General features: G+C 38.2%; 1 protein-coding gene across 1 annotated transcript in view; it reads left to right on the top strand.

Moving 5' to 3' along the window:
- The first annotated feature begins 10,755 nt into the window (after nt 1-10,755).
- Nucleotides 10,756-12,864, top strand: part of arhgap36 (Rho GTPase activating protein 36) — an 85,184-nt gene continuing 83,075 nt past the window's right edge. The window contains exon 1 of the mRNA XM_034676493.1: nt 10,756-10,918. Coding sequence (XP_034532384.1) covers nt 10,814-10,918 — 105 coding nt within the window. The 5' untranslated portion in view covers nt 10,756-10,813. The remainder of the gene's footprint in view (nt 10,919-12,864) is intronic.

The following is a 12,864-nucleotide window of genomic DNA, read 5'->3' as shown; positions in this document are numbered from 1 at the left end:
CACACACACAAACAAAAGCTTGTGCGAAAAACTGGCCAAAGCATCAGAACATATGTGAAAGGGAGCATTTTGAATTGTTTGATCTGACCTGTGAAAGACTTCTGGTGTGACCACTGATGCGTGCCTCAAGTGACCCAGATATTTGAAGTATTAATATAAAAAATGCCCAAATCTGCAGAAAGTGACCACATTCAAACTGCGAGCATTTTCCTGTGATGTCATTATCAAGTTGGGAACCTACAATGTTGTTTTAATGTCATACAGCTGTGTTCAAGGTGTAGACTGTAGACTGAAAACATGGATGTAGTCTCAGTGATGTCCCCCACTTAGAAGAGTCTGATGGAGCCCAACAATGGAAGTCGCCATATTGGAAATGCTGACTACCTAACTTTTGGTCTACCCAATCACAGGTACAGGGGTGGAGCTGAGGGCTGGCTTTAAGCATTCTGGCAAACATTAATTCCCACCTGTTAGTCCACTAAGCCACACCCCTAATTATGCAAATTGTGTACAACTCCTAGCCGTTATATTATCTTAATGGATGAGTTATCAAAAAAAGAAAACTAAGCTAAGCTAACTTTATTTCCAGATTTTTATGTACAGATCAAACTCAGGTTGCCCGCTTCAAGGACAAAAGTCTCTGTACATGGGGTGTGAGATTTACCACTAAGCCCAATTTTTTTTAAAGTTAGATTTTTTGGCATTTTGGCCTTTAATGGACAGGACAGCTGAAGAGAGACAGGAAATGTGGGGAGTAGAGAGCGGGGGAAGGCATGCAAGAAATGGTCAACCAGCCGGGAATCGAGCCGGCGACCTCTGCGACGAGGGCTATAGCCTCTATACGTGGGGCGCTTAGACTGCTAGGCCACCAGCGCCCACACTAAGCCCAATTTTAAATGTGTTTTTTTGACAGGGTGCAAACATGTTTATTCCTGCTTTAAAATGGCCATTTTATGGAACCTAATGATGACAGTCATTAATAGACAGCAGGGGCACTGCAGTATTTTGCACCTCTGCATTGGCATCATTTTTAATGGAGGTTGCTGCCTTGGCTCCAGGTTGTAAATCTTATAATTGGACTGAATTTGCCAAATCCATTGATCAGCAGTTGAAACACACTGGATTGTGCAGAATCTATAGGGATAGTGAGCTGTATCTCAAGTTAAAACAACATATGTGATGTTAGCATCAGCCAATTCCTAGCTAATGGCTCCCATAGCAATGGAGATGCTGAATGCTAACTTTACCATTACATCATTTAATAATAATACATTTTATTTATTACGCACTTTACATTCTGAACAAATCTCAAAGTGCTACATGACATATTAAAAGGGCAGCAAGAATAAAAAAGGGTTAAAAACAGGTAGTAAGATGCAGGCACTTGTTAAAAACAGTGTAGTTAAATACAACAAGTAAAAGCAGCAGGGTAGGTCAGATAAAAACTAGGGAAATAAATACTGATACAATCAGAAAGGCTTGGATTGATTATGTTCTCATTAGCTAGGAAGTGGCTGAATGCTGTGATTAGTTTTGTCTGATGGACAGTAATGTGTGATCAAATCTGTTTAACCCTGTAATATGGCTCAATGTTCCTCCGGTTCCCTTTATCAATGGTCTAATTAGTGAATTAGTGCCTGATCAGTCACCTAAAGTTCAAAGATAACAGTTGTTGGGTTCTCAACATTCATAGGTCTTAAACTTGGAGTACAGTGGTCTAACTATTACAGCATTTTTTGGGGTTTCCAACCTTGATGTTAACGTTAGAGGAAAATGGTCACCTTGTGAATATGGTGAAAACACAGACATGTTGTGTCAGAAGGGATAGTGATCAGATTAATGATGGACTGCTAGATCAAAAAACAGTATTTGAAATGTACTCATGTATTTGTCCAGACGTCAGTGAAGAGAGAAACAAGAACAGTGTCAGGAGCAAGAGGACATGTTGTTTCAGCACAAGGATCAGTTTCCTGTTAAAAAAAAAAATGACAGGGTGTATAGACTGTGCATCTAAAAATGGAGGTGTTCAGGCAAAATGTGCTACCTTCAGCATGTTTTCAGGATCAGCAAACAACACTGTTGTTAAACTTGTTCCAGTGTAGACAGATGGCAGATTTCTTCAACAAAGCAGCCAAAAGTAGAGGTACAAACAAAGAACATATGGGTACACCTGTGGAGAGGGTGCTATGCCCTACATAGGATGCAATCATTAAATATTGAGGAGAGAATTATGTAATTTTTGTTGAGATCTTACAAATATTTCTAAGGCAGAAAGTTGCACAAGAGGCAGAAATAATCTCATTGGTTGGGTTGAGAGGTGCCAAAGAACCTGCTGGGACATTACTGGCAACTTGGTGCCATATTTATACCACTTAACACTTCCTGGAATAACAAAAACTGACTGGTGATGGGAAGAATAAGCCCTTATTGAACTGGTTGATCCCTCAGTCCTTCACATAACAGGACCAGAAAACCTGTATAGATCCCACATTAGGGCCTCAACCAACCAATATCAGTACTTAGGCCAAAAAGGCCGCTCTGCCTTCAATAAATATCTGTAGAAGCTAATTTATAACATATTATATCAAAGTAATCATATATATAAAGGTTGAAAAGAGGTACAGTATATATTGAATATTTAATCCATTATCCCTTCTTTAGGGAGAAGGAGGAGAAATGAGAGTGTGGAGTAAAGGTGTGGGGATTACCATCACATATTCCATCATCTTTACTTTAACCTGCCCTCCTCCCCTCTTCTTCTCAGCTGTGGTGTGACTCAGAGGAGTCATCGTGTTAAAAGCTTTTCCCTCTCTCACTCTCTCGTTATCTTCCATAAAAAAAAGTGGTTAGAGGGAAGGTAAGACGAGGAAGAACAGAGCGCTACAATCGCCTTTTTAAGTAGTTTGATTTAAGTTGTCAGTCAGTCTCAGCGGAGGTGGAAAACAGCCAAATAGGCTAATGGCAATCTCAGCAGTGTTGGTGGTAAACATTGAATTCAAAGCAATGTGGAATTCAAGTCGGAGAAATGATGTCTGAAAAGGCTTACAGTTTCGGTAGCTGTTTATGGTTATTCAAACCGGAGTACATAGAGTTACAAAATGACATCCATTAGACTTCAAGCTCTAAAAGGTAATCTAGCAAAGCATTTCCACATAAGGCTGAACTGTTGTTTTACCACTTGGTTGAGAATGCAAAACACAAAGGCCACAAGTTTTGAAAGCAATGGTTGAAATCTTGCATAACAATATAGTCATAGCTCACCTGAGAGCCTGATAAAGAACCCCACATTGGCGCTGTTGAGCATTGGCTGGATTACCTGGGTGAATTGTGCTGAATTGATATATAATGTAAAAATTGTAGGTTTATAGTGATTGCTAGACTTGCTGATGATAACCCTTCTGGTACCTGACCCAAACCAGACCGTTACAGCCTGATAAACGATCACGTCTCCAGCCAGGTTGAAGTTTTTTATTTATTTGATTTATTTGTAAAAGGGACCATGTGCAACATTTAACATAAATGTCACCATTTGATGCATTGTACCAGAGTTAGCTTAAAGCTAATCTACATCTGCAGTCCCTTGGCAGGTCACAATTAAAACATCACATTGTTAAAATGCTCAATGGCAGTGTAACACTCAGCCCTTGGTTGTTATTTTGGGTATAATTTATTCAATGTACTGCATATGCCAAGTAAACTGATTTTGTAAGGCACACTTAAATGGGTGAAACTGCCTACCCAAGCAAAATTTGTGTATCTACCCATGTGTGAGTAGATCTGACACGCTCAAAAGAAGCTCCATGTGGTAATCACAAGTAACTGTAATGGTTTGCTTCAAAATGATGCTGTTGAGCTTTTCAGACGGACAACAACCACCTTTGCCAACCTTTGTACCCGGCTTTAATGGGCTCACTAAACTTATAGAATAACCAAGGGTTGTAGTCAAATGGTTAGGGTAAGGCACTTTTATTACCCAATGGGGTTAGGGTTAGGCACGTTCAACACCCGACGACTCCACCTAGCTGACCCCTTGCTGTTAGGGTTAGAGGGTTAGGGGGTTAGGGTTGCTAGACTGGCTGACGATAACCCCTCTGGTACCTGACCCAACCAGACAGGTACAGCCTGATAAATGATCACGTCTCAGGCCAGGTTGAAGTTGTTTGCAGTGTGTAATGCTCTGGCTTTGGTTGTTTTTTTGGGGTGTGATTTATTCAATGCACTGCATATGCCAAGTTAACTGACTTTGAAAGGCAGACTGAAACATGTGAAACTGCCTTGCCCAAGCTAAATTTGTGTACCTGCCACAGGTGTTAGTAGATCTAACACGCTCAAAAGAAGCACCATGTGGTAATCACAAGTAACTGTAATGGTTTGATTCAAAACTGATGCTGTTGAGCTTTTCAGACGGACAACAACCACCATTGCTAACCTTTTTACCCAGCTTTAATGGGCTCACTAAACTTATGAAATAACCAAGGGTTGTTGTAAAATGGTTAGGGTTAGGGTTAGGCATATTACCCGACGGGGTTAGGGTTAGGCACTTTGATCACCCGACGACATCCCCTAGCTGTCCTTCGACAACACAATTGTTTAGGAGCCGATTGAGGATTAAGTTTTAGGGTTAGGCTTAACGGTTAGGGTCCGTGTTAGAGGGTTAAGATTGGGTCCATTTTTAATCTATATTGAGTTCAGTTGTCTCCTTTCTAGTTTGCTGACATTGAGTAGAGTTGTTTACACGTCCAGGTTAGAGTTATTTCTGGATATTTCAGGTGGTCGAGCTTTACGAGAGAGTGAAAGAAGGTGAAAAGAACAACAAAGAGGGATAATGGTTGCAGATTTGGGCCAAAGAGTATCTTGCGTTTGTTCGAGGGGGTGCCAGACATGTGGGGTTTACACTTTTTGGACATTTCAGGGGTGCATTTGAGTAGAAACTAAAAATAAATGTCCTTTGCATGTGAATCCCATCCTCTGCCCTATTTGAACAAAGTAAAACAACCCCCCCAACTCAATTGAAAACCCACCTTAGGGCTTTACAGGCAGCTTTTAAAGACACAGAGAAGATAATTAGAGAGACACAGATAGAGAGAGAGAGAGACAGAGTTATTGGAATTATTCTATTTTTGTTATTCCAGTTGAAAAAGACATATTTAAAGGAATATTCCGTGTATGTATCGAATAACCTGTTTCCCTGCCCCATCAAATGGTGATTTGTAGCTGCAAGGTGGCGTCACACACAAACGTTTCCCTCTGCAGCTGAGCAATGCCAATGTTATGAATTATTATTATATCATTATAAATAAATTATTTTTCTTGCTTAAAAAAACAGAATGTTTTGATTGTTTGCTTTCACTTTGCTGTTGTGTGTGTTTGTGTGTGTGTGCTCTGCTTGTTTTCAAGGTTACTTCCTGCATCTGTATTAATGAGTTTCCCCGGAGATGCAACAACACCCGTGTTAATTGGCTGTTTCTTTCCTCACAGAGGAGCACGAGACACTAACTCAAGTTTAATCATTGTTTACCTCATTAGGCCATTTTGTCTCACCATTACTAAGCTTGTTCACTGGTAGGAGTTGGTAAAATGGAAGAGAGAGCTCTGACTACAGCTAACAAACCAGATTTAACTTTTAATTCCAAGAAAACAGAATCTGAAAGTCTGCCTCTGCACAAATGTTGAATTCTGCTTTTACTTTAAGACTAAACTTCTCTGGATTAAAACATTCATGTGATCAGATTTGAAAAATATATGTGAAAGCCCTCTGGGGCCTATACTACGGAGCAAGTTCGACATAACTCAGGCAACTTTTGGTAATCTGGCTTCAGCAACCCTGATCAAGGAGATTGCGCTTATCAGTCCTACAAAGCAGGTTCTAAGCTTTTATGGTGAATCGAACGAGTCTGCTGCCAACAGATCATCATATTTTACAAACTGATGGCAAACTATGATATACCAAAAGTATGAAGTTACACACATAATCCAGACTAAAACCAACACAGCTGCTTTAATACATGAAGAAACAACTGGCAGGTAAAAAAAATGGGAATGCACAAATTCAGATCCAAAAGCTCAAAACATCCAACAAAACTTACTCCCATTTATTCCCTGAAACTGATCTGTTGCTGTGATATATTCTTTTGCTGTGTGTCATAATATTTCAGCTGGCAGACAATATCACAGGAAGAGGTATACAGGTAATAAATCGAATACATAACATGATTCAAAGCCATGAGCATACATAACTTTCTATCAAACATGTCTGATGTTAACCTGTTGAGCCTTCATTGAAAAATGATGCCAGGAAAATTCAAAGCTTGGTAGAAATTCTTGAAAATGTTTCACCTCTCCTCCAAAAGGCTTCTTCAGTTCTTGGGACAGAGCTGGCCCCAAGTCTGGTCAGAACTGAAGAAGCCTTTTGGAGGAGAGGTTAAACATCTCCAAGAATTTCTACCAAGTCCAGTTGCCTTTTCAGATCAAGCTTTCAATTACCAAGACCTGGAACCATCACAGGACAAGCACAATCAATGACTTTCATCCCTAATTTCTAGACCCTGCTCATCTCTCTCCCTCCTCCCCTCTCAATCAACTCAAAGAGCTCCTTGATCAAGTGAAATGATTTCACACAAATGGATCATGAACACAAGGAGTTCAGCAAAAAGGTACATGGTGATCTACCCCAGTAAGAAGTGAACCACCTCGGCACTACTAAAAACCCCAAAGTTACCTCTATAAACTGCTTCGTATTGCTCCTGTTTGGCTGTGCTTTCTTGTGTTGCAGGAACATGTAATTAGTGGATGCTGGAACAGGAAGAACCTGGGCCCAAGGCACCCAGCCACTATAAAAGCTGACACCCTAGAGGACTCGCTTCATGCACTTTGTTTCTTTCTCCTCTTTTTCGATAGCTGGCACTTCTTACACACCAACTCACTTACACTGCTGACTATACAAATATGCACATGTAAATAAGCTACTTATTTTAAGTGTTATTCCAGAATCACTCCCTTTGAGTGCCTTGGCCCTTTGGGGCGGTCATGACAAATAATAATAAGAAAGACAAATCCCATCCCCCCTGACTCAGACTCTGACGACTCTCCTGTTTACCCCTGGTCAGATCAGCTTTAAGCCGCTATAATAGGACCCTCTGGAGTAATACAGCCTTAAGATTTAAGAGGTACATTCAGGTTTTACAGGTGAAACCCCAAGACCATTATCATTACTTTTAATATTGTACTTCAGAGGTTTGGAAACGGCTGCAAGACTGATGTCGCATTGGAGTCAATTATAGTGAGAATCTTTTTTTTAATTCTGGGTAATGATGATCAAATTCATAAAATGTTCCTGGTATCTGGAAATGAAAGAATTTGTACAGCTGTCTCAGCCTTGTCCCGAGGCCCCAGATGCTCTAATAGTCTTTTTTATTAACAAACAGAACCCCTCCAGCTGAGGACCGACCATAAAACCAACCGCACACACACCCATCCACGCACAGCAGGACCAGAACCGTGATGCACCTAAATGTGGAATGACTGTCAACAGAAAATAACTCCCTCAATATGCTGCTATTTAAACTTTAATAGTATTAAACAGTTCTGGAGGATACGTGGGCGAAATGATCCTGCGAAATGCAAAAACTGGATCAGAGCTGCACATAGTTTTTATTTAGAAGCAGCAGTTTGCATTTTCTCAGCCTTGGGGGAGAGTCTGCAGTTGTTTCTGAGTTCCTGTTAAGATTGTGCATACTGATGTAGCTCTGGGCGATAACTTGTTTCCATAATCAGCTGTGCTCACCTCCATGACGCAGGGACTCAGTGCCCTCTGCAAAAACAAACTCACGTAATTATCTGTGCAAGGCTTCTCCCGGCTGTCTCTGTGTGTGTGTGTGTGTGTGCGCTTGAACTGCTATTATTATGAGCACCACTTAGCAAGACCCGCTTCTTGAGGACGTTTTTGCAAAGTCAGGACATTTCATCTGATCCTCACATTCGCTAAGGGCAGTTTTAGGGTTAAGATATTTTAATATTTTAGTGTCGTGGGATTGGGGTGTATAATTAGGCCACTGGGGTCCTCACAATGATGGTAATGTTTCTTAAAGTCAAAATGTGTGTGTTTCTGTGAGAGTGTATTCAGGTGGTCTAACCAGGCTTGTTCTGCAAAGTGTTTTATCTTCCAGCTCTGTAATGACATCCTCTCAGTTAATTGCTTCTTTCCGAAACACGCACACTAACAGGCATGCACATTCACACTCAGTCCTCACCCTCAGTTGTATCAGTGTTTTGTTCTTGTGCACCAGAGCCACCTACTGGCTTTGAGTTGTCAGTGCATCATTTTAGAAATGGTCCAGAAATTAACACTTAAACTCATAAATATAACGATTAGAAATAAAACTTGAGTCAGTTCTCATCTGGTTGGTTTCACAAACTCAAATCCCAGCTTGTGCACCTAAGTACATTTTTTAGTATTTGGAATTATTTTTTTTCGTCTTTGATCAACTCCAGACTGAAAAGCAGAGGTTTTTTTTTTACCCTTTTGGTTAAACATTTCAAGTATACTAAAAAATATGTTCCTTTGTAGAGTGAAATACAGTCCAATTAAAACAACACTACAGATATAAAATAACATTTTTGGTTCTGTTTCATTTATCTTATGCAAGTATATTAAATTACTGTAAGCCATGAACTTGTGTAATGAAGTATAAAGAAATTGCAAAAAGATCAAGTTAATTAAGAAAAAAAAAAGGTGCAGCTTAATTTTCGATAAAAGGGTTGCACAACATCATTCTTTCTTTTTTTCTATTTCTTTATTATTTTGACTAATTATGTTGAAAGACAGAATGTACTGATGTTTTAAGACTCTTGCACACTCAATAAAACAAAATTATATATAAAAATAAATCAATTTTAATTTAAAAACCAAAAAATGGTCAGGTAGAGTAAAACAAATGAATCAAGCAGCATTGATTAATAATGAAGTTGATAATTATTTAAATATACTTTGCACTTTGCTCATCTTCTTTTTGTTATCTATTGAATTCACAGCTATTCCATTTCTAAATAGGTCAGGGCTTGGTTTTTATTGGTCCATTTATATTCTATAAATATGGAATTTTAATTTCTTTTTTTCTTTTTTCTTTTTTTCTTTAAGCAGGTAAGTCATTAAGAACAAATTCTTATTAAAAAGATGTCAGTTTTGTCTAAAACAAGAACAATTGTTTAAAAATGTTCTTGATGGAGGCTTTCCAACCAAAAGACAGAATTTGGAATCGATTTAAATAGATAAATAAAAAATAATAAATAAATGCTTAAAATTGAAGAGTTTTTCTTTGAGGCCACAACAAGTAAAACATTTTTTATACTCCATTTTATCCTCCATAAATAAGCTCTACTGCACATGTTCCTACACTATACAGTGATGTCACTGACCCACCCTGGAGTACACATGTACATAACAGTGACAGACAGGGTGGGGAGTTTATCTAGCTAACACTAGAGGTCAGCAGAGGCGAGATAACATCCTCTGTGAAGCTGATCTTCAGAAGGTGAAAGTTTGGCCTCAGTAAAAAGTTAATGTTTTACTTCATGTTCTGTGAAGAATAGAACATAAACAACCTTCATTGGGTAAGTCTTGAATCTTAAAGAGGGGGAACAGATGAATATTAAACGGCAACAAATGTACGTTCACCCATTAGAATGATTATTTTACAGCAGATCTACGAGCATCCAATAAGGATAATGTAATGTAGACAGATTTAAACATGTTTACATGTAGATATGTACATAAGAGGAAAAGGTCAGGAAGTGTGTGTGTGTGTGTGTGCCATGTGTGTGTGTGTAAGCTGATTCAGCAGAGTGATTACTGTAACAGCTTCATAATAAAATGCTTGAATTTAATTACATCTCCCTTAATAGCTACACTGCCTCAAACACACACACACACACACGTTCTCACTTCACTTTAGAGGACATCACATAGACTCACATTCATTTCCTGGAGACTGATACCATAACCACAACTTGTTATGCCGTTGCTTTAACTCATGTCACACCTGCACTCAACCATAAACTTACACTTCAGCCAGAAATGTAATCAAACACATGATGTGGACAGATGCAAAATAACGTCCCCATAAAGAATGTCAAAGTTTGATTAATGTCCCCATAATGTGTGTAAAACAAGCTCAAACACACACACATGCCTGCACACAAACAGCAGGGAAGGTTCTCTCATCAGGGCCAAACTACCAAGCTCCACTCTTCCTGTTTCTGACAGCAGAGAGCACGCCATGTTATCTGTGACAGACACACACACACAAACACACAGAGGTGGGGGCATCTAGTGCAGGAAACACTGACAGCAATCTGTAATCAACTAAGATAAACAGAGTGCGATTAGAAATTAACACTTCCTGCTGATTTTTCAAACTAAGACATGTTTTTCAAATTAAAGAAGAAAGACTAATCAAAGAGTAATTTTTGAAAGACAAGAAACAGGAGAATTAATCGCAGATAAAGAGGAAAAAGAAAGGGAATTGAACCAAAACAGCAAACAGGGAGGGATGAGTGACTGAAGTCATGTGTTGAGGAGGAAGAGGGGAGGAGACAGGAGGGAGGGAAGGAGGGAGGGAGGGAGGGAGGTGGGAGGAGTAACAGCAAGTGCATGAGAGAAGGAGAGAAAGCAGCAACATTTGAAAAGAAAGGAAGTAACAGAAAGATTCAGGTTGGTTTTTTTTAAGAACCTGGTCATTTGGAGTACCTGGGAAGAAGTGGAAGTCCCACACACACACATTTAGACACACACACTTACAATACACACACCTGACTGATGCTCCTGCTGGATGGACCGGTCACATCCACATCATCTCCTCCAACTCCAGCCGTGCACCTAGAAGATCAACGTGTACAGTCAGACATGCATTTCTTCTATGTGGTAGGTAACACATCAACATGTGTGTATGTGTGTGTGTGTGTGTGTGTGCATGTGTGTTTACTGTTTTGCTGCCAAGCAACTCCTCAGTCTTCATTTCTCTTTTTCTCAATGTTGAAATGCTGACAGGCTGTGATTTTTCTTCATGGCATTTATGCTGAGGAGTGGAAAAAGTTGACTTGTTTCTGCAAAAATGTGTTGTTTGTTATAAAGTCAATATTGTGTGTGTGGTAACTTATGATGTTTGTTTTCCAATTGTGTGTTCTACTAAAGTCAGAAAAAGATAGAAGATAAAAGAGCCAAGATATGAAATCAAAAAACATCATGATCCTCATAATCTGACGGACTCTGATTGCACATGTTTATCAGTAAAGTGGGGATCTTTGTAGGAGTCATCAGTGTTCCATTACATGTGTTTATTACTGCTATTGGAAGTACTCTTTTTAAAGTCAAATCTTCTTCTTGGTTGGTAAAATAGGAAGTGTTCTTTAATTATCTCTTTATTGAACACAACTAAATTTAGTCAAACTTATTCATTCGGGCGATAAATTCAAAATTGGAAACTTTGAAAAGAGGTAAATCCTGTTAAAATGGAAATGTTAAATTGCAGACTATGCACGTAGTACAATTAGACAATGCTTGTTTATGATGCAAAGTGGGGACTCTGCTCATTGTACCAAAATACCTGCAAAATTCAAACAATTGAATAATTTAGTATAAGGCAAACATGTACAGTGATTGTTAATCCTACAAAGTGGAGCTGTGATGGATTTTGTCAAATTGTTTTACTTACTTTTATTATAAAACCTTATAATCAGACTCAAAGACTCTGATGAAATCCAGCTGAGTTTAATAAAACTAACTTAATTATAAGTGCTTTTATAAAAACTTTTTCATTGTACAAAAACATGTGCAAAATTGAAATAGTTGAATAATTAAGTCTTAGGCAACTTGGACTGTGATTGTTTATCCTACAAAGTGGAGCTTTTATTATAAAACCTTATTATCAGACTCAAAGACATCATTCTTATCACACTAGAAAAAGTGATATCATTTTGTAGAAGTCTGGTTAAAATTGAATCTTCTTCTTTATTGGTAAAGTAGGAACTGTTCTTTAATTATCTCTTTTATTGAACACAGCTACATTTGGTTAAACTTATTCATTACAGCGATAAATTCAGATTTGAAAACTTTGTTGTTGGACCAAAAGACGTAAATCCTGTAAAAATGGAAATGTTAAATCACATAGTACACAAGCAGTACAATTAGACCGTGCTTGTTTATGATGCAAAGTGGGGACTCTGATGAAATCCAGCTGAGTTTAATAAATCTAACTTTATTATAAGTGCTTTTATAAAAACTTAATTTGTACCAAAATACCTGCAAAATTCAAATAGTTAAATAATTTAGTATAAGGCAAACATTTACAGTGATTGTTTATCCTACAAAGTGGAGCTTTGATGGATTTTGTCAAATTGTTTTACTTACTTTTATTATAAAACCTTATAATCAGACTCAAAATCATCATTCTTATCACACTAAAAAAAAGTGATATTATTTGGTACTACTCCCATTAAAATGGGTAAAGTAGGGACTGTTCTTTTCTGTGTTTTATTGAACGCAGCTAAATTTGGTAAAACATATTTATCACTGCTATAACTTCAAAATTGAAAACTTTGTTGTTGAGTCAGAAGATGTATCCAGCTGAGTTTATAATAAAATAAACAAAATTATCTCTACAGCTTTTCCATTGTACCAAAACACACTACAACTGCAAAATTGAAATATTTAAATGATTAGTATTAAGTTAAATTGGACTGTGATTGTATTCCTACAAAGTGGGGTCTTAGGTTGAGTCAACCCAGCTGGATTTTGTCAAACTGTTTTATTTAGTTTTATTATAAAACCCTATTATCAGACTCAAAGACATCAATCTTATCACACTAAAA

The sequence above is a fragment of the Notolabrus celidotus genome, chromosome 23 (genome assembly GCF_009762535.1).
Source record: "Notolabrus celidotus isolate fNotCel1 chromosome 23, fNotCel1.pri, whole genome shotgun sequence".
Taxonomy (NCBI): Eukaryota; Metazoa; Chordata; class Actinopteri; order Labriformes; family Labridae; genus Notolabrus; species Notolabrus celidotus.
The sequence above is the reverse complement of the archived record's forward strand: the minus strand, read 5'-3'. Positions and strand labels throughout refer to the sequence as shown.